This window comes from Ictalurus punctatus, chromosome 16 (assembly GCF_001660625.3).
Source record: "Ictalurus punctatus breed USDA103 chromosome 16, Coco_2.0, whole genome shotgun sequence".
NCBI classification, from domain to species: domain Eukaryota; kingdom Metazoa; phylum Chordata; class Actinopteri; order Siluriformes; family Ictaluridae; genus Ictalurus; species Ictalurus punctatus.
The window spans coordinates 17,110,314-17,132,091 of record NC_030431.2 but is presented as its reverse complement, the minus strand read 5'-3'; the positions used below and the strand labels follow the sequence as shown (position 1 = coordinate 17,132,091).

General features: G+C 38.2%; 1 protein-coding gene across 3 annotated transcripts in view; it reads right to left on the bottom strand.

Annotated features, from left to right (window-relative positions):
- Window positions 1-21,778, bottom strand: part of LOC108276642 (fibrillin-2) — a 70,192-nt gene that overhangs the window by 12,460 nt on the left and 35,954 nt on the right. For 2 of the 3 annotated variants that reach the window (XM_053686906.1, XM_053686907.1), the window contains exons 28-57: window positions 21,396-21,521; window positions 19,178-19,300; window positions 18,588-18,713; window positions 18,023-18,148; window positions 17,729-17,851; window positions 15,943-16,065; window positions 15,629-15,754; window positions 15,131-15,253; window positions 14,897-15,019; window positions 14,631-14,792; window positions 14,434-14,502; window positions 13,885-14,010; window positions 12,454-12,579; window positions 12,118-12,270; window positions 11,957-12,028; window positions 11,724-11,849; window positions 8,372-8,497; window positions 7,800-7,925; window positions 7,262-7,378; window positions 6,460-6,588; window positions 6,223-6,342; window positions 5,599-5,724; window positions 3,790-3,942; window positions 3,614-3,679; window positions 2,287-2,412; window positions 1,579-1,698; window positions 1,337-1,459; window positions 1,039-1,170; window positions 783-908; window positions 90-296 (exon numbers count right to left, since the gene is read on the bottom strand). In XM_053686906.1, the coding sequence (XP_053542881.1) occupies window positions 90-296; window positions 783-908; window positions 1,039-1,170; window positions 1,337-1,459; window positions 1,579-1,698; window positions 2,287-2,412; window positions 3,614-3,679; window positions 3,790-3,942; window positions 5,599-5,724; window positions 6,223-6,342; window positions 6,460-6,588; window positions 7,262-7,378; window positions 7,800-7,925; window positions 8,372-8,497; window positions 11,724-11,849; window positions 11,957-12,028; window positions 12,118-12,270; window positions 12,454-12,579; window positions 13,885-14,010; window positions 14,434-14,502; window positions 14,631-14,792; window positions 14,897-15,019; window positions 15,131-15,253; window positions 15,629-15,754; window positions 15,943-16,065; window positions 17,729-17,851; window positions 18,023-18,148; window positions 18,588-18,713; window positions 19,178-19,300; window positions 21,396-21,521 (3,750 nt within the window). Of the gene's footprint in view, window positions 1-89; window positions 297-782; window positions 909-1,015; window positions 1,171-1,336; window positions 1,460-1,578; window positions 1,699-2,286; window positions 2,413-3,613; window positions 3,680-3,789; window positions 3,943-5,598; window positions 5,725-6,222; window positions 6,343-6,459; window positions 6,589-7,261; window positions 7,379-7,799; window positions 7,926-8,371; window positions 8,498-11,723; window positions 11,850-11,956; window positions 12,029-12,117; window positions 12,271-12,453; window positions 12,580-13,884; window positions 14,011-14,433; window positions 14,503-14,630; window positions 14,793-14,896; window positions 15,020-15,130; window positions 15,254-15,628; window positions 15,755-15,942; window positions 16,066-17,728; window positions 17,852-18,022; window positions 18,149-18,587; window positions 18,714-19,177; window positions 19,301-21,395; window positions 21,522-21,778 lie in introns of those variants that run through there. The other variant, XR_008398111.1, reaches the window with a different exon arrangement.

Genomic DNA, 21,778 nt, shown 5'->3' with positions numbered 1-21,778 from the left:
TTTGGATTAGCCGTAAAGGAGAAACTAAGAAAAATTCATCCTCGTCACTAAAGTAATGAAATGAAGAGAATGTCTGGGGGCAGGCAGACCTGTGCCATCTGTGGCATAGCCGGGCCCATGTGGACACAGTTTCTTGTACTTGGCAGTGCCTGGCAGGGGACAGAGCTCGCACTGGTTCCCCCAGCCACGCCCACTTTCGCAGCAGCACTGGGATTTGGTGCTGGGTATTCTGCTGCTAGAGGACATCTGACACATGGTCTGCAGCACCTCCGTGAAACAGAAGCCTCGTCTGTGGTCTAGGGAAAGTCATGGTAAGATATGATGTGAGTTTAATGTGTGATTGATTGTGTGTTTTGTACTTTTGGTATTTCATTGTGAAAGGTTTAATCGTTTTAGAAATGCTTTAACGAGTGTATAAACAGTGAAGGCAAACTGATGAGCAAATATATTACCAGTCAAATGTTTGGACTTTGGGACTATATATTTTTAAACAAAAGGTTACATTTGAAAAATTTTGTTTAAATATACAGTATGTGCATATTATGTATTCATGTATTGCTGAATAAAATGTCTTAATTATTTTAAAAAATTCTAATAATTAAAACCCTTCTTTGAGCACGTGCCCAAATTTTTGACTGATAACGAACATCCTATACACACTCCTGAAAAAGTCAATCATTTAGAACTATCAATCAAAATGAATGCATACATGAGTCCAGAAACACAGCTTTGTTCTCTTTAACATTTATTTATTTATTTTTGTAAAGGCAGAAAAAACTTACCAAGGCACTGGGTGTGTGTAGAGTCAGGCTGGAAGCCTTCTCCACACTCACACACGTAACTGCCTATAGTGTTCACACAGCGGCCATTCTCACAAATACCTGGCTGAGTGCGGCACTCGTTCTCATCTAGTGGGAGAGAGACAAAAAAGTAAGAGGTCAGTTCACATGCATGAGTACTTAAGTATCCCGTTTAGCCACTTAGTAGTATGCAAATAGTATTAATGTCACTTAACAGATGAGAAACAAGAGTTCTGACCATGACACACTTCGTCATCCATCTTGCGCACTAATCCAGGAGGACACACGCACATGAAGGTTCCGATGAGGTTCTTACAGTTCATACCCCTGGTGTCACAGTCATGTAAACCCTCTGCACACTCATCCAGATCTGCAGTGTGAAAGAGAGAAAAGTGAGTTAAAGCAGCAAGGATGGCAGTTCGAAGACAGCTTCGAAACGTACATTTAAAATGATATTCAAATTTAGAACTGCAAAACACTGTACACAGGGGTCAGTTGTGACTCCATATGACCCTAGGTTTGTGTTGATGTCTCACCCTGACACATTCTCCCATCATGTCGGAGTGTGTATCCAGACGGACAGGAGCACTCATATCCTCCAAACGTATTGATGCAGCGGAACGCACAGAGTAAAGGGTTCTGTGCACATTCATTTATATCTGTACCATAAATTTAAAAAACAGTCAGACTCTCACTTGAATGTAGCAGCATAAAACTCAGCAGTATTATGGAAAGATACAAATGATTCACTTTCTAACAGGTGAATAAAAAGATTTACCTTCGCATGTCATCATGGGCCCTGGCTCAAAACCTTCCTCACAGTTGCACTCAAAGCTTCCCATCACATTAGCGCAAGTACCGTTTCCACATGGATTCCCCACTGCGCACTCATCAATATCTGCAAGAACACAAGGCATTTGTAAAGTCATCCAAATGTAATCCAAATTCTACATCCTGTTGTGTGTATTAAGCTTGGCACTAGAAAAAAAATGCTACAAAATAGTCTGCTTTGATTTTTTATACAAAAAAATCTAAAGACATGAAAAAGCAAGGCATATAAATGGTATTTAAATGTAGTAGTCCAGGTTTTCCCATTTGGGTAACTGTTTCCATGGTAATGAATGCCATGCACTCATGGTTTGTTTTGTATCATAGTCAGAACTGTTGTGTTCAGCTGTACTTTGTTAGCCCTTGATTAGTCAATATTGTGACAATGTATCATTACAAAGTCTTATCATGCTTTTGTATCATCAGGTCCAAGCCTTGTTTCCAACATCACATTGTAAATTAGTTCCTGGTTTTGACCCTAGTTCCCTTGTCTCATTTTTGATGATACATTTCCCCATTTTAAGCCTACCTGCCTGAATTCTGACCTTCGCTTACAGACTCTTTAATTGTTGACAGACTCTATACTCATCACATGTTACAGTAGTTTTATTGCTGTTAATACTGAGCTTTGAGAAAATGCAGACACATGCTTCCTCACCAACACAATGCATTCCAGTGTAATCGAGCGTGTAGCCTGTAGAACACTCGCAGCGGAACGAGCCATCGGTGTTGATGCAGTGGCCGTTGTGACAAATGCCTGGGTTCTCCACGCATTCGTTCAGATCTGGCATTGTCCAGTGGACACGGGGACAAAAGAAAGAAACAGTTTCAGTTCCAAGACTTGAAAAGTAAAGTGCTATCATGTGATATGCTTGCCATGCATTTCTCTACCGTCCCACCATTCTATTCCTTTACACCTCCGATGAATACCAGCTGACTGAAGTCTTCAACACCCCAAAACCATTATACTTTCTGATGACAAGTCATTACAAACCTGCATTTTTATTTGCTGAAATGTCAAGAAATGTTCAGATAAATAGCTGCCAAGAACCACACTATTTAATGGGTATAGAGAATTTTGTCTTATCTAGAAAAGTATATTTTATTCAAAATAGATTTGTGCACGTCATAATTTCAGTTTTATATTATTATTATTATTTTAACTTTATACATCTGACAATTAGAGAGCCAGACACACTCCAAAAGGCTTCAAGCGGCAACTGAAAATCCAAACCTCAGTTTGATAAGTATTTGCATAAATTAAATACACCCAATGTTTGCAAACCACCATGTAAAGCATGGGAGTTCCTTAACTGTGTTCTGTGTGGTGGTTTTGTCCATCATGTTAGGACAGCTCTGACATTGTTACAAAGATTGATAAAAAATGGTGATGACACTGGGGAAAAAAATGAACAAATGTTGGATCACTATACAGGCAATCAAACTACAACCACCTGAAAATTAGCTGGTCTAAGCTTTTCAGCTGTACACACACACACACACACACACACAAAACCAAAAAAAAAAAAAACCCCAGCATTAACATGATATGCAGATATATGTACAGTTGACTCCAATCTAATAACTATATGACTGGGAAGAACAATAAAAGATGAGTATTAGCTCAGTAGTTAAGACAGTGGACTCCTGATTTGAGCTTCACACACCAACCTGTCACTGCTGGGCCCTTGAGCAAGGCCCTTAACCCTCAACTACTCAGTTGTATAAATGAGATAAGTGTAAGTCGCTCTGGATAAGGGCGTAAATGTAAATTTTGTAATCTTTACACAATTCATTAAGTCAATGGAAAACCGTTCATTTTCAAAAGTGTCATCATTTAGTTATAAATCAGAAAATAGGCTGATTTATTCTCTGTACTTTCAATAAAACCTTTTAAAATCTCTGTAAATCACTGAGTCAGAGCTATGGTTCCATCTGGACTAAACAGCCCTATTGGACTGTTTCAAATAAGGTCAGTTCCTTACCAATGATTGTATCCCCAATCCCCGGAATGATTCCATAACCAAAAGGACACAGGTCCTGAAATCCAGCTATAACAGAGAAAGAAATTACATCAGTGGGATGCTACATATAAGATTGCAAAATGAATACAAAACAGATAAGTGTAAAATAAATAAATAAATAAATAAATAAAAATAACCATCATGCTCTTTGGGGCAGAGCTCACAGGGGTAGCCCCAGCCCTCTTTGGACATGGTGCTACAGCAGCACTTGTCTTTGGTGGTGTTGAATGCCTGAGGGTTGGAGCATTTTCCATTCTCAAACCGGGTGAAGCAAAAGCTCTCTCTTGTGTCTAAAAAATAAATAAATACATAAATAAACAAAAGTAGAAATGGCAAAAATTATGGGGAGGTGTTGTTTAAATTCTGGATGATCACTCTGCATAAAATTGGTTTTATTGACTAAGCATGTGATTCGAGAATTTGGTAAGTCATTTACAGAAAACAAGCACTGCGGATTATTTTTCCCACCCACATAATAATGCTTTAATCAATCAGTAAATAATACTAAATGATACTACTTAATAATAAATGTATACATTTGAATAATGTATAAATATTGCATGCTTTACATAAAGCCACCACTGAAATTATTCTTAAAACTATATATATATATATATATATATATATATATATATATATATATATATATATATATATATATATATATATATGCCTGGATAATGCCACAACGATTGTTGTCAAAACGACTGCCACAACGATTGTGAAAATAGTTGTGAATGAATCTCATTATAGATTAGTTGGTCTGCGCACGGCACGTTATATTGTTATATTGTTATATTGTGCGCACGGCACAATATAACACTAGCGGTTTTTCTTTTTACTAACCGGAAGTATAAGCTACGACTGCGCGTGACGTCATAGGCACGCTAGCATTAGCAAACACCCAGAGTCACCGATGATGACTTTCTTCAGTTTACTTTCTGTCAGCGTTACCTTTTATTCCCAACATGACCTCAGTCACCATCAGACGGAGGTGAAATCGTCACATGACTGAGGAAGAACGTGTGTAACCTCCAAGTCCACTAAGGGGAGCATTTTAAACACCGTGGAACTCAAACTGATGCTGAAATCAAAATGCTCCACTGTGTGCAAGGGGCAGGGGAAACTGGTGCAAACTGCTTAAAAGGTTTAGTTTAATTTAAGTTTGTCGTCATTACATGCTGTATTTGCACACTTGCAGTGTAAATTCTGTCATTTATTATAACGGAAGTGATGTGTTAGTAACGAGGCCGAGTTGCTGATCACGCACTGTGCAGAGGTGCTGATACACAGTGGGAGCGCAAGTAAGATCTGTAATGTCCAATTAAAACATTATGATCAAAAGTAAACACAAGTAAAATAATATGTCTAAAGGCAGTGAGTAAAAGAAACCACAAGGTGCAGTGAAAGGGAGTTTTTATTACTAATGAAGGACTGTAGTTTAATCGGGTGCTTTTTGTGCATCAATAAAAAATAATGCATATATTCTATATTATATATATATATACACACATATACACACATTTATATATATATATATATATATATATATATATATATATATATATATATATATATATATAATAGTATTTATGCATTATTTTTATGAATGCATAAAAAGGACCAAATTAAACTACAGTCCTACATTAATAATATACATTCTGGTGTGTGTGTGTGTGTGTGTATGTGTATTGGGTTCTATTCCATTTTGGACAAACAGTTGTGTAAAGTTTTAGTCTGAAGTTTATATTTGTAACACTCAGTTTGTGGATTTTATTTTAAATAAACAAAAAAAATGGTACTGAAAGCTTGCCCCGCCCCCATCCAATATATATATATAGTGCAGTATATTCATACAACAAACAGTAGATACACATATGTGTGTTTGAAAAGTCTCATAAAACACTGTCATGTTGACCACATTTGTTTAAATCAGAGCGATTTACCATAACACCGCCGTCCACTTTCTGAGAGAACAAAGCCTGGTTTGCACACACATATGAAGCTGCCTGGGTTATTGTAGCAGGAGCCAAACAGACAGATGTTGGGGTCCTCATCACACTCATTCTCATCTGGCAAGGTTAGAAGGTAGAGCAGATACTCATCACAACCAAAAAGAGAGCTATTTAGATTACGCTCCTTCTCAGTGTAAACTGAGAAAGTGAAAAACACAAGGGTTTACACAAGTTAAATGATCTAATAGAGTCAAGAGATAGTCATCTGATTACAAACTCTTGGCATAGGATGGATACAACAGTGCCAGAGTGTATTACCGAACACTGAATAAAGTTCACTGAAATATATCCAAACAAACATTTTTAAGAATAATTATTAGAAGGATGTCCAGTACTTGTAGATCGCCAGTTAAAATTAGGTAGATGGCATTATGGCAGATGAATATTGAATTGCTGCTTGACATATCAGGGCACTTTTTCTACCTCGAACAATTTAATAATCTCAGCACCTGAATAAAAATAAACAAAGATGAACATAACGAAGACTCATTTTCACTGAACAACGTTAACCACTGAGTCGCAGCAAGAACGCTGTGTTAAAAGGAGGGCACGTACCTACACAGTGGTTGCTCTGTACAATGTAACCAGGTGGACAGATACAGCGAAAAGAGCCGTCCAAGTTATGGCATGTTCCAGGAGCACATATTCCAGGTAACATTATACACTCATTCACATCTGGAGCCATTGCCGATGAGAGAGGAAAAATTATTTTAGGATATCCCTGTGCTCATAAGAAGTTCTGTAAATTTCATAACAATGGGGAAAAAAAGTGTGAAGGAAAAAAAACCATACCAACACATTTCTTCCCATCCTGGGTGAGATCATAGCCATCCTCACACAGGCACTGGAAGGAGCCAATACTGTTAATGCAATGGCCATTTCTGCACAGCTGACCATATGCTGCTGAACATTCATCGATATCTAACAAAAGATAACAGGCAAACACAGAACATATTTTGCTACCGTATTTAGTCACGATTTACCTAGGCAAATATTTGCCAATACGTCAACCATGATACTTGTGCCTTCTCATATTTTCCACATAACCAAACAATGTGGATTTTTAAAAGAAGCAATAACTTGTAAAGTGATTTGTTCAAGCCTTCTCCTGCATGTGAAAGAGTAAAAGCAGATCCAAAAGAACAAAAAGTGCTCCATAAGCCAGTCTCGGTATCTTACTAGATTCACTTAGTGTTAGGATCAATGGTACAAAGTCCCAAAATGTTCTGCTCATTCATGACCCATGAGAAGCAACTAATCAACAAACTGAAAACTGAACATGCCTTTATATAAGGAATATATTTATACTATACTGTAAAAACAGCATCGTCTTTCAGATGAGACGTTTATGAGTCTCTGTGGTCATTAAAAAATCCCAGGACACATATCGTAAATGAGTAGGGGAATAACCCTTGTGTCCTGGCGAAATTCCCCCATTGGCCCTTCTCTATCATGGCCCCCTAATAATCCCCATCTCTGAACTCGCTACATCGCTCTCTCCTCTCCGTTCTGGCGCACTATGGCTGCCGTCGCATCGTCCGGGTGGATGCTACACACTAGTGGTGTTATTTAGACAGATATCTTAGGAACTTACCTGTGCACTGGTTATTTAGAGTGAGCTCAAAGCCCGGGTGGCAGAGGCAGTTGTAGGATCCCACAGTGTTCTTACATGAGCCATTTCTACAAGGCTGATGCACACACTCATCAATGTCTGCAGAAGGAGACAAATCGTTTTGTTTTCGAGGATTCACCATCAGAGACAGTGGAAAAGGTTTGAATATTACAAGAAATAGCACAGAAAACTTGACAACAGACCGGGTGTTTTGTTTTTGTTTTGGATTATTACATTTAAACATTAACATGTAATATTCCTAATAAATGGGAAGATAAACTTAAATCTAACAGTAACAGATGAGTACTATGCCGTACAAAGGATAATTCAGTAAAGTACAATTAGTTCAACATTAAATTTTGAAAAAAAAAAAAGACTTCTAGATATCTGTTTTATCTATAAATCATCAAACTATAAAGCATTTGGGTGGACACTTTATTTATTCTCAGTTTCAATGTGAGCATAGTTACTGCTAAAGGTACTATAAATTATGTTTCTTGAAGCTGTGAACTTGCTTTACCCATGCACATCTTGCCACTGGGGGTGGCCATGAAGCCAGCATGGCATGTACACATATAGCCACCGTGGATGTCCACACACTTGCCATGACTGCAAAGGTTGGGGGTTTCCAAACACTCGTTTCGGTCTGCCATTATCACATGTGCACATGTGTAACAGAAGAGAAAGAAAGACAAACGTTACCACAAAACATATTGGGAAAATAAGTGACGTGACAGCTGGAGAAAAGATGAACAACAGTCTGCTCTCATGCCCTCCACCATACTTTAGTTCATGGTGTTCAGTCAGAAGGTGACAACATGCTTTATTTGAGTAAATATATGCAAATCCAAAATGAAAAGTTCTATTAATATAATTTTTTAAATAATACAAAAGCCCAAGTTCACAGGAACTAGTGTGTGCCCCTGAAATTCCTTATACCTCAGGAAAATACAGTAGATAAGGTGTATGTTTTAATGAGTATGTGAAATGAATACAATCTCTAGTACCACTTATCCATTTGAACACTTTATGGCTGATTAATATCTACAAAAACAAAAAGAGCAATGGCCAAAAGACATGAAGTCATCTCACCTATACAGGCTCCAACGGGTGAGAGCTTGAAGCCGTCCGAGCACTCACAGCGATAGCTGCCAGGGCTGTTAATACAGTCTGCATTCCTCTGGCACAAGATCTCTGAACCACTACACTCATCATTGTCTGCAGTACACACACACACACACACACACACACACACACACACACACACACACACACACACACACACACACACACTGTGGTGACTGGCAAAACAATGGACAACCAATTCATTGTTTCCTATTATCAGCAGTGTTACTGTACCAAAGATTTACATTGTTGATATATTCGCCATGTATCTGGTTGGCTTCGTGGTGTTCACACAAGCTTCCCTTTTAAGGCCTAACCGATGGCTGCTCCATACAGTTTGGAGACATTTAAAAGAGGAAATTGATCACATTCCCCAAGGCAAGGGCCAAAATCATCGTGAGATCTACGAGAGGACTGGAGAGGAAAGGATATCGAGTTGAGGCCCTGTAAGCTAAAGTTAAGTGCTGATGATAAATTTGGATGTGGAGCTGACCCAGTCAGGGGACTGGCTCAGACACAAGCAGACAGTGAGCTAATATTTGGAGAAGGGGTGAAAAGAAGTAGTGGCCAAAACACCAGTAGAAATGAAACAAGGGAAAGAAAGAAAGAAAATTAAACATTACAGCTGTGTGATTATTCAGCCACCATGTGGGACGATAGGGGGGAAATAGAGGCAGAAGTTAAAGCAGTTGTGGGTCTCTTGCATTTATGCAACAAGCAATATAAAGACAAAGAGCCTGTTAGGAAAAGATGTGCATCACTGGACCTGTGGAAATAGGTTGGTTTTAAAACGTTATATTGACCTGAATAACAATCTGTAAGGTCTTCCAAAGCAGTTTTTGGTATAGCACCTGCTGATTGTTAGGAATTGTATGTGGTTTGTTTAATCGCCGTTTCATTATGATTTGTGTGTGTGTCTGTGTGTATGTATGTGAGCGATACCTTGAGTGACTCACTCGGAGGAAAATGCTAACCACCCTCTTCAGATACATGAGCTCACAGATGTGCATGATCGGATATTATCACTGTGATTGCTATGGGAAAGAGTTTGCGACCCCTCCCACCCTGAGAGAACAGTCAATGTTGCTCGCTTGGACTCCCAGCCACAGACGGCTGTGGCATCGTCTGGCGATCTCTGGACGATAGGGAAATACTTTTCTATTGCTCCACTTGGGAGCCCCTACCTTGAGTCACAGTTTTTTGACAATTTCACCCACTTCTAGGTGAAAGGAACAAAGTTGAAACCAATGGCTGTGCTATTACAAATTTAAAGTTTATTACGTTTATAAAGGCTGTGTACAAAATGCCAGCATTCCTGTGAGTATAGACACGTATACACGGTGCTTGAAAGTTTGTGAATTAAGTCCTAAAAGTAGCCAAAAAGAAACCAATTAAACAAATGAGACAAAAATATTATACTTGGTCATTTACTTATTGAGGAAAATGATCCAATATTACATATCTGTGAGTGGCAAAAGTATGTGAACCTCTAGGATTAGCAGTTAATTTGAAGGTGAAATTAATCAGGTGGGATGACAATGAGGTGTGTGAGCGCCCTGTTTTATTTAAAGAACACGGATCTATCAAAGTCTGATCTTCACAGCACATGTTTGTGGAAGTGTATCATGGCACGAACAAAGGAGATTTCTGAGGACCTCAGAAAAAGAGTTGTTGATGCTCATCGGGCTGGAAAAGGTTACAAAACTCTCTCTAAAGAATCCACAGTCAGACAGATTGTGTACAAATGGAGGAACCTTAAGACCGTTTTTACCCTCCCAAGGAGTGAAGACCAACAAAGATCACTCCAAAAGCAACACATGTAATACAATCCCAATTCCAAAAAAGTTGTGACGCTGTGTAAAATGAAAATAAAAACAAAATGCAATGATTTGCAAATCTCATGAACCCATATGTTATTCACAATAGAATATAGAAAACATAAAACGTTTAAACTGAGTAAATGTCCCATTTTAAGAAAAAAACAAGTTAATTTTAAATTTCATGGCCTAAACAAAGTAGGCACAGGAGGCAACAAAAGGCTGGAAAAGTAAATGTTCATTTGAGTAAAAATGGTTAATTTATTCAGTTTAAACATTTGATATGTTTTCTTTGTGCTAATGTGAATAACATATGGGTTTATGAGATTTGCAAATCATTGCATTCTGCTTTTATTTTTCATTTATTTACATTTTACACAGTGTACCTACTTTTTTGGAATTGGGCTTGTAGTCTGCAAGGTTACAAAGGAGCCCAGGGTAACTTCTAAGCAACTAAAGGCCTCTCTCACATTGGCTAATGTTAATGTTCATGAGTCCAACATCAGGAGAACACTGAACAACAATGGTGTGCATGGCAGGGTTGCAAGGAGAAAGCCACTGCTCTCCAAAAAGAACACTGCTGCACATCTGCACTTTGCTAAAGATCACGTGGCAAATCCAGAAGGCTATTGGGAAAATGTTTTGTGGATTGATGAGACCAAAATAGAACTTTTGGTTTAAATGAGAAGCGTTATGTTTGGAGAAAGGAAAACACTGCATTCCAGCATAAGAACCTTATCCCATCATGGTGGTGGTAGTATCATGGTCTGGGTCTGTTTTGCTGCATCTGGGCTTGGACGGCTTGTCATCATTGATGGAACAATGAAGTCTGAATTATACCAGCAAACTAAAGGAAAATTTCAGGACATCTGTCTGTGATCAATATCGCAAGAGAAAGTGGGTCATGCAGACAACAACCCTAAACACACAAGTCGTTCTACCAAAGAATGGTTAAAGAAGAATAAAGTTAATGTTTTGTAACATTAATCCTATAGAAATGCTGTGGAAAGACTTGAAGCAAGCAGTTCATGTGAGGAAACCCACCAGCATCCCATAGTTGAAGCTGTTCTGTACTGAGGAACGGGCTAAAATTCCTCCAAGCTGATGTGCAGGACTGATCAACAGTTACCGTAACGTTTAGCTGCAGTTATTTCTGCACAAGGGGGTCACACCAGATACTGAAAGCAAAGATTTGCATATCTTTGCCACTCACAGATAGGAAATATTGGATCATTTTCCTCAATAAGTAAATGACCAAGTATAACATTTTTGTCTCATTTGTTTAATTGGGTTCTCTTTATCTACTTTTAGGACTTGTGTGAAAATCTGATGATGTTTTAGATCCTATTTATGCAGAAATATAAACAATTCTAAAATAGTTCTAAATGTGTTCTAAAACCATAGATCCAGTCTTGTCTTAGAACAAAACAACATAGCAAGATGTTTTTATTTGTTCTAGGTGTGATTTTAGGTGTTTAAACAGATGTTAAGTGGTTACAAACCTTCACATATAAGTAGCACATCATTGTAGCTGAATCCTCTTGGACATTCACAGTGAAAACTTCCAATATGGTTGATGCATACACCGTTGGCACAGATCCCTGGGATCTCCCGACACTCATCAATATCTGAATATCAGACAATCAGTTACAACTAAACCGTCAGTTCCTATAAATTCCTGCAAACTAAAAACATTACTCTGATATAAAATACAATAGAAAATCAAAAGCCTTACCCACTGGTTTTCCAGTTTCAATGTTAATTTCAAACCCTGGTGCAATATTTCCACAAAGAGTGTGAAAGCCCTCTAAAGGAAGGAACAGAGATGAGTTTGAATCTTGTGCATGCATCTTATTAAGATGTCTGCCACTCTTAATGTGCGTTCAGCAGACTGACCAGTGCCTGGTATGGGACATGCCTGACAGGGTTTGTTCCAGGCTTTGCCCATGTTGTAGCCACAGCAGCAGATGCGGTGCGTAATGTTGAAGGACAGCTCATTCTCACATGTGGTGCCATTGTAGTTGCGAAAGCAAAGTCCCTTCCTCATGTCTAGAAAGCATAACATAAATTCAGTCTCATGTAGTCGGGATTACAATACAGTATGAAGAACTTGAATAAGAGCAAATCAAAGGGAAAAGGGGAGGAAATGGTACAGCGAAGACAGTCGAATAACAATTAAATTCTGCTATTTCAAATGACTATAGAAATTAATTTCATAATTTTTCTACATACCCATGCACTTATTGCCTCCATTGACCTGCATGTAATCCTGAGGACACACACAAGTGTAATTGCCCAGTGTGTTATAGCATGTGCCTGGACCACAGATCCCAGGATTCACCAAACACTCATCAATATCTGCAGATCGAAAAATAAAATAAATGTATTCCATATTTATTATATTTTTTTATAGAATCCATCACAGCTTCTTTGGATCAATCCACCTCTATAGTGAGCTTTAGCCGGCATTTTTGTACAAATGCAAAGACGTTTAATTTCTATTCAAGACTTTATAGTAGAGATGCACCGATACTAAATTTCTCATCCGATACTGATAACCGATTATTCAGAGTGAGATCGGCCGATACCGATAGTTCTGCTTTTAATACCTTCTTTTAAATTAATAATAATTAATTCCACAATTCTGAAAGAAATGCAAATAAAAACTTTATTCTCCATTTCAACAAGTTGTTTCACAGTAACTGGTCTCATAAACAGAAAACACATTACTCTAATTAACATTAACACATGAACTACATTCTGAAGATTAAAGTAAGATTTCTTAACTTATTGAATGTTATTAATTCATATTAACATTGACTGAAATCTAAAACACCTCCTGTTAGGCTTCACATTCACTCACCACAAACACAAGCATTTCTACTTCATCATTGAACATCAAACTGGTAATATATAGGCCTAATATAAACCTTTTTTTGATTATATTAACTCATTAACATTAACTGCAAATGAAACATACTACTCTACAAATATATTTTGTGTGCAATATATACTACTTTTTGTCACTCATCTTTATTTAAATCTTTCAACGGTGTACTGGCCCTTTAATTCAGTGTGAGCAGCGCACGAGTAGCACGGGGGAAAAAATTTGACTTGACTCTGCTTCACTGCTGATCACTTCCGGTGTAAAATTTGATCAGTAAGCTTACAGAGCTTACAAACTGCAGTTTTGTCGTCATTCCACACAAGAGACATCATCTTTACACACAGCACGAAATTGATGTGTTTTCCTGCCCTCTTTTGATTGACAGGATATAATTGGCCCTGATCATCAGATGTTTCTAAACTATCGGCCGATGGCCCATAGCGGGAAAAGTAGCCTTTACATTGGTGCATCTCTACTTTGTAGATTTAGGCCCTATGTATTGCCAGCAAAAACAATCCCAGAAAACAAATATGAATGCACATACTATATGAGGACTTCTTAAAATGATCAGTGTTAAGGTAGGCTATGTTGTATTAGTATTGTGTAAACAGCTCAGCCTTAGACAGTGACATGACATCAACACAGACATATTGCTACACTTATTCATTCATTTATCTTTAGTAATCGCTTTTCATCTGTTAATTGAATGTTCTCGGAATAATCTGTACTGTATTTCATTCATATAAGTAATATACTCACCAACACAGCATACTCACCCTCACAAATACGGCTGTCTGCATTGAGGTAGTAGCCTTTTGGACAGTCACACTGGAAGCTGCCAAAAGTGTTGATACAGTTTCCACCCTGGCACAGACCAGGAAGCTCCTGACACTCATCAATGTCTGAAAAGAAACCAATCAATATTTTTGATGTCCCTATAAACATGACACTAAAAGAACACCTTAGGCCTATTTTAATACCTATGGTATGGTACAACTCATGCTAATAACCTATTATTATGATTAGTGGTAGTAGTTTGCATAGCATACTAAGCATAATTATAAAATGCTAATTATCTATTTAAAGTGACAAATTCAACAAAATGTGAAACATCAATGTAACAAGATACCAAGCAGAATTTCACAAAAGCCCTGAAGGTTTCACTGAAGACAGATCTAGCTTATCTTTAAACAGCTGATGAGCGATCTAAAATAAATCATTTGGTATTGTTATTGAAAAATGATATAACCAGGCGATATGGCATATAACTTGACACAAAACAAAGTATATGCTGTGGTATTTGGGGTGTTAAAAAAAAGAGTTACCCTCCAGTATAATAGTAATTAGGTTGGGCCTGAATCCCTCTCCTCCTGGACACAGTGTGTTGTAGTCCGCTAAAAACATAGGACACAGTGGTTAAGAAAGGTTTCACTTTTCATGAACTCATATTCATCTATGCCCAATACAGCGCATTACATTAGATAATATACTTAATATAATGATATACTGTATGAGTGCTTACAGGAGTTGACAGGAGGGCAGAATTCACAGGGGTTTCCCCAGGCTCGGCCCAAGGAGCAGCAGCAGGATGAGCGACTGACCCCAACGCCCACCTCCACACTACAGGCCAGGCCAGCATGCCCACGCTTCAACACTTCCAGAAAACAGGTCCCTACACGTGGATCTAACAACGGAAAAAAAAATAAGAACCAAGATTAATGCTAAAACACAAGATGACCTTGTCAAGTCGACCTTCAGCAATGATAATACAGCAATAGACATACACACCAACACAACCGACTCCAGTTGGGTTAAGTTCGTAGTCTGTAGGGCAGTTACATTCATAAGAGCCTGGTGTGTTCACACAGTGTCCGTTCACACAGTTTATGGGGTCCAAACATTCATCAACATCTGTTCAGAAACACAACGTTAAAGATCCCATGGCACAAATATCTTCCACTAGACTGAAATGGAGAAGGCATTTAAAGATTCATGCAATCTGTGTGTTGAAGTAACACATACCTGTGCAGTTGCCCCCTGATCGGTCTAACTCATAGCCCTCGTCACAGATGCAGTGGAACATGCCAGGGAGGTTTTTACATGTACCAAATACACAGAGTTGCTGAAAGGAGCACTCATCGATATCTGCAAAACATGACATAGTATCTCCATCTACATATGCTCTAATGCTCGTAGTGGTTGTAGTTTGTTTTGGTGTTTTCTTGTTTTTCTTTCCAGTTAAACTGCACTGCTTATTTTTAGAAGTATATTTTGGGAAGTGCTATGTACTTTTCTCTGTGCTTGCAACACTTCTAGCACCAATTCTACCTGCTTGTTCATCATTTTTGAATAAATTCGTGCAAAGACTTTAAAGTGTTTTGCGCAGAGGCCTGTTTTAGCTCAAAAAGATATAGTAAACACTGTGCAGAATATGAAGTCAGATATATCTACATGCTAGACAGAGACAGTAAACAACAGAATAAAGTCCTAAATCTGGCATGTGGGTGTTGAATGCACAACCTTGGCAAGCTCTGCTGTCAGGGGTTGGAGTGAAGCCCATCTCACAGTCACAGCGATATCCTCCTGGGATGTTTAGACACTGGCCGTTCTCACATAGCTCAGCATTGTCAGTGCACTCGTCTATGTCTGCGTAACATGAGAGAAAAGTACAGAGAGTGGCGTGAGTTCATGCCTGATGCTGTATTTACACTACAACTTAATTATCTTAATTATAACCACACATTAAAAATTTGCTAGTATTTGTTATGTTAACACATTATTATGATCTACACCTTTCCCTAACACTTTATGTGGTGTTCTTCTTTGTCTCTTACCTAGGCAGGTAAAGCCGTCGCCTTTAAACCCCTTTGAGCAGGCACAGCGGTAAGAGCCGGGTTTGTTCGTACACTTAGCATTAGGACTGCACCTGTGGGTCTGATTGGTGCATTCATCCACATCTGAAATGAGCCAAACATATGAATCGAGGCAGATTACATGCCTGCAGCCATCTTATGGCTACAGTGCTGTGAAAAAGTATTTGACCCAATCCTGATTTCTTCTGTTTTTGTGTATATCTGTTTTTGTGTATAAAATATGTGTTTATCTTGTGTAAATTGTCTCAGAAATTAAAACAAAATATCTAAGATAAAACAAAGGCAACCTGAGTAAACACAAAATACTGTTGTTAAATGATAATGTTATTTATTGAAGCAAAAAGTTATCCAATACCAACTGGGCCTGTGTGAAAATGTATTTGCCCCCATAGTTACTAATTCCCCAAATCCATGAAACTGCATTCATAATGGGGTTCTGCTGGACTAGACACATCCAGGCCTGATTACTGCAACTAAAGTTGGTTAAAGGTCTTACCCAGTAACACACTGTGACAAAATTGAAAGTAAGTCCAGAAATGTTGAGGAAGAAGGTGATTGAAATACAGGGTTACAAAGCTATTTCAAAGGCTCTGGGAATCCAAAGGACCACGGTGAGAGACATTATCTCCAAATGTAAAACCTCGGCACGGTAGTAAACCTTCCCAGAAGTGGCCGACCTTCCAAAATTCTTCCAAGAGCACAGCAACTACTCATCCAGCAAGTCACAAAAGAGCCAAGGACAACATCAAAGGACCTACAGGTCTCTCTTACATCAATAAAGGCCACTGTTCATGACTCCACTATCAGAAAGACACAAAAAGGCAAAAGGGGCATCCATGGAAGAGTGGTGAGGTGAAAACCACTTCTAACCCAGAAGAAAATTAAGGCTCGTCTGATTTTTGCCAAAACACACCTTGATGATCCTCAAACCTTTTGGGAGGATGAGAAGTGATTAATCAAAAGTGGAACTGTTTGGAAGACAGGGGTCCCGTTACATCTGGCGTAAACCAAACACAGAATTCCACAAAAAGAACATCATACCTATGGTCAAGCATGGTGGTGGAAGTGTGATGGTGTGGGGAGGCTTTGCTGCTTCAGGACCTGGGCAACTTGCAATACTCGAGGGAAACATGAATTCTGCTCTCTACCAGAAAATCTTAAAGGAGAACATCTGGTCTTCTGTCCGTAAATTGAAACTCAAGCGCAACTGGATTATGTAGCAAGACAATGATGCAAAGCATATTAGTAAATACTATTTCTAGAAGTAAGTGAAAGACTGATTTCCAGTTATCGGAAGTGTTTTGTGGCAGTTATTGCTGCTAAAGGTGGCACAACCAGATTTTGTGTACGTGTTGGAGAACTTTTTTTGCTTCAATAAAAAATGCATTAATTCATTAAAACTGCATAGTGTACTTACTCAGGTTGCCTTTGATTTATGTTGTATTTCATTTGAAGATCTAAAACTATTTAGTACGAGTTATACACAAAAACAGGATAAAATTAAATATCTTTTTTTCACAGCACTGTACATGACTTTTCCTGTGAAAATAACACTGTCCAACAACCATGTCTCTGTACTGGTTATTTTTTAAATAAACATCAAACTATGATCATTTTTTTGTGAATATTTTTTTTTTATATAAAGTAAAATTGGCAAAAAAATATATATATTTGCTAAACATTGCTTAGTAACAAGATTCTCCCTCTCTCTACTTTCTCAAACACAGGTGATGGGCATGATACTTACCAACACATTTCACTCCATTGCCTACCCATCCCTCTTTGCAGGAGCACTGAAAGCTTCCAGGGGTGTTAACACAGGTGGCATGTATGGCACAGTTGTGGGCATTGATCTTACACTCATCAACATCTATTAAAAGAATACATTGTTTTCAGTGTTTTTACCAGTGACATTACTGCATCTTACAGTACATGCATACTAACACCAGGTATGATCATCTCCTAAATTCAAAGACAATTGTGACCTAGCGAGTACACACACATAATAAACACTATAATGGTGCTAACAGAGCCATCTCACCTGTGCAGCCTGATGAACCCTTTTTCACAGAGTAGCCAACCTCACAATGGCAGATGAATGAGCCCTTGGTGTTCTCGCACTCTCCAAACATGCAGATGTTGGCACTGACCTCACACTCGTTCACATCTGGAGATATCACACAAGCATGCAATCATCCTCCCCTCCAAGCCCCACGTCAAGACGCTTAGCAGAAAAATGAAGCCCTGGATAAATATGGCTGACAGATGGTCAAAAGGACCCACTACTCAACATCCAGATTATTGTAGACAGATGAATGTGTTGACAGTATGTAACGCAGGAATGTACAGTAAATGGCAGTAGAAAGTCCAGTTGAAAAGGGTTTGAGTATGTGAAAAGAATGTCACTGTAATGTGTATCGTTCATACGGTTAATAACTACAGTCTTACTCTATTTGGGAGACAGGAATAAGTAACAGTTCTGGGAAATGAACAGATTGTGTTTGTTTGTTTGTCTGTTTAATGGATAATGTCAATACATTTATATTTTAAAATGAATATACTTCATCATTCATTTATTTGTTCATTAAATAAACAAACAGACCTACCTAGACAAGTTTTTGTGATCATGGAAGACGTGTATCCATCGTAACAATCACAGTGGTACTCTCCAGGAACATTAGTACACTGACCACCATCACATATATCAGGCTCTTCTTCACATTCGTCCACATCTGGAGGAAGACATTGACAATGAGCAAAAACTGGTAAGCGACTCTTTTTACCACTAGTACTGTGTGAGTGTGTGTGTGTTTTAACTGACCATATTTATGAATGCACCTATTTCAACCTTTGCATTCCCCTACTATGACTCATGCTGAGAATGATGCCAGTTATTGCCCCCATATTTCATGCTGGCTTACTCAAAAAGCAGACACAGTGGATAGGGGCCTACAGGAAAACAGCCCTACTGGTTATGATTCGAGTGTGGTAGTGGTTCATAATCATGTGTGAGTGTGTGTGTGTGTTTGTGTGTGTGTGTGTGTGTGTGTGTGTTTGTGTTTACCCTCCTCTAGTACATCAGATTCAGCTCTTGAACAGTTTAAAAATTTTATTTTAGTAAAACAAAACTTATTTTTTAAAAATTAGGATACAACTGGCTTGTGTCACAGCCTCCTCCATGTGAATCTCTCCTTACCTGTACAGGTTCTCTGATCTGGCATTAGGGCATATCCCTGACCACAGCTGCAGCTGTAGCTGCCCTCTGAGTTAGTGCAGTGGAAGTCACAGCCTCCATTCTCAATGGTGCACTCATCTATGTCTACAATACATTGCAGATAACAAGGAGAAAAAAACAGTTACATATGGCACAAGAAGTGGAACTGCAATTAACTCATTAGTGTGTATGGGTCCATATCTGATCAGAAAGTATGTTTGATAGGACAATAAATGAATATGTAAGAAAATTGAAGATTTTCTAATGATGACTATATAATGGTAATTATTTCGTGCGGTACTGAAATTTATGATTATTCCCAATTTTATATAGACCTAAATTATTTAGCCAATTTAGGCAACAAAATTGATTATATTATAAACCTATATTCCTAGCATGGAGATACAGTACAATGCAAATTTCCTCTTAGATGTTTACATAATGACTTCTGCACTATACAGTCATTAAAAAATATTTTAGATTTCCATACATTACTTTTAAAAAAAGAAAAAAAAGAAATTGTTTTTAGTGGAGAAAAAACACAATGAAGGCTGTCAGGAATTACCTGCAGAAACAGAAGCAAGTTTGACAAGTGTTAAAGTCTCATGAAGAACTGTGGAAAATTCTCCAAGACGCTCAGAAAAACTTCCCGGCAAAGTTCCTTATAAAACTGCACAAAGTGCACCTGAGACGACCGACCGTTTATAAAAAGCAAAGGGTTGTCACACCAAATGTCGATTTTTAGACTGTAGTTAATTACTGTAAGCACCATATCTCCCTGCAGTTGTCGCCTGGTGTCCCACTGAAGCAAGGCTACAGCCTGGTTAGTACCTGGATGGTAGTGCTGCTGGAAGTGCTACTACGGAGTAGTGTTGTCAAAAGTACTGGTACTTCGCTACCAAGTCGGTACTAAAAAGAAAAAAGTGAACGGTACCAGATTTTCATAAGTATCGGTAGTACCGGGTCAACCCGGTACTGACGCGCTGCCTGACAGGTGGTCACTTGGGAACTTTTCATGAGTGCACTGTGCAATAAGAAGAGCCAAAGCAGCAGCATCTCCCCGTGTTACCATGGCTGCGTCCGAAACCGCATACTTACCTACTATATAGTAGGCGAAATACATGGATTTCTCTCAGTGTGTAAAAGCCGCGCCCCTAAAATTTATGTGCAGCTAGATTAACTGTGCTTTCAGGAAGAGCGGCTGCTTACCCGCAGTATTTATTCAAGCAGGTGAGTTTAATATGATGGTAGCGGTTGCATTATGAATGTTGTAGTTTAATTGGAGTGTATTATTGCAAGAAAACATCTTCGTTTTTGCTTACTTAATTTTAGCAAACGTGCGTTTAACGCTAATATGGTCAGGAGTTTAATTGGAGTGTATTATTGCAAGAAAACATCCTCGTTTTTGCTTACTTAATGCTAGCAAACGCGCGTTTAACGCTAATATGGTCAGCAGTCCTTATTAACCATTTAATGCTTTAACTTTTTTGGGGGTAAAATAAATGGGAGGACATGATGGGATTTACTAATTGTACACACCAGATGCTTTTTGATGACCGATATATCTGAAATTTATGTGTTAGAAAATAACAGATGTGCGGCTAGCACTGTTTATGTCTTTAATATCAGTCAGTCAGAAAAACATCTCTACTCTTGTCTGGATAACTCCTAGTACCTTTAATAATGATATACTTGAAGTATACAGAATGGCATTGTAAAAATACGTTTTATATTGACATTTAACTTTGTTAATAAAATAGTGTTGTTTAATTGCCATGTTTTTGTGTTTTGCTTTGGTACCGAAATTGGTACCGAGTACCGTGGAATTTTACTGGTATTGGTACCGTGACAACCCTACTAGGAAGGCCAGCAGGGGGTGCTCACCCTGAGGTCTGTCTGGGGCCTAATTCTCCAGTATAGTGAGTATAGTTATTTTGCATGTGTCTATGATTTTTGCACAGTATTGTATGTTTTAATTCGAATAGACTACAAATAGAAACAATAATAACTTAGAATAGCTAATAGCTTACAATCATATTAGTAATGTCTATAAATATTATACAAAGTAAAGAATTACATACTGTATGTATGTCATCTTTAAAAAAACAAAAAAAACAAACAAACACCAAGCCATTACTTCCTCCCACACATCAGAATGTTAATACTTCCATAGCTTTCTGCTTCAGTGTAGAACTTTTACCTGTGCACCCTTTTCTGTCTGGGATTGACTGGAATCCAGAAAAACAAGAGCAGTGGTAAGTGCCAGCCACATTCACACACTCCCCGTTGGGGCAGAGAGTAGCACTTAGTTCACACTCGTTAACATCTGGAACATACATGCACCACACACAGACACATACGGTACATATCACATACTCTACATAGTGGGCAAGATATCCTATGTGGTTAAATGAAAGCAGAAAGTTTTCTGAAAACAAGCTCTCTATGAGTTTTTATTTTATTCATAGATCAGATCAAAGCACATGATGCATTCAAGAACCATTGAATTGTAGTTCACTTGCATTTCTAATAGTTTTAATCAGATAAATCACAGACTTACACATTTTCTGAATAGTGTGTGTG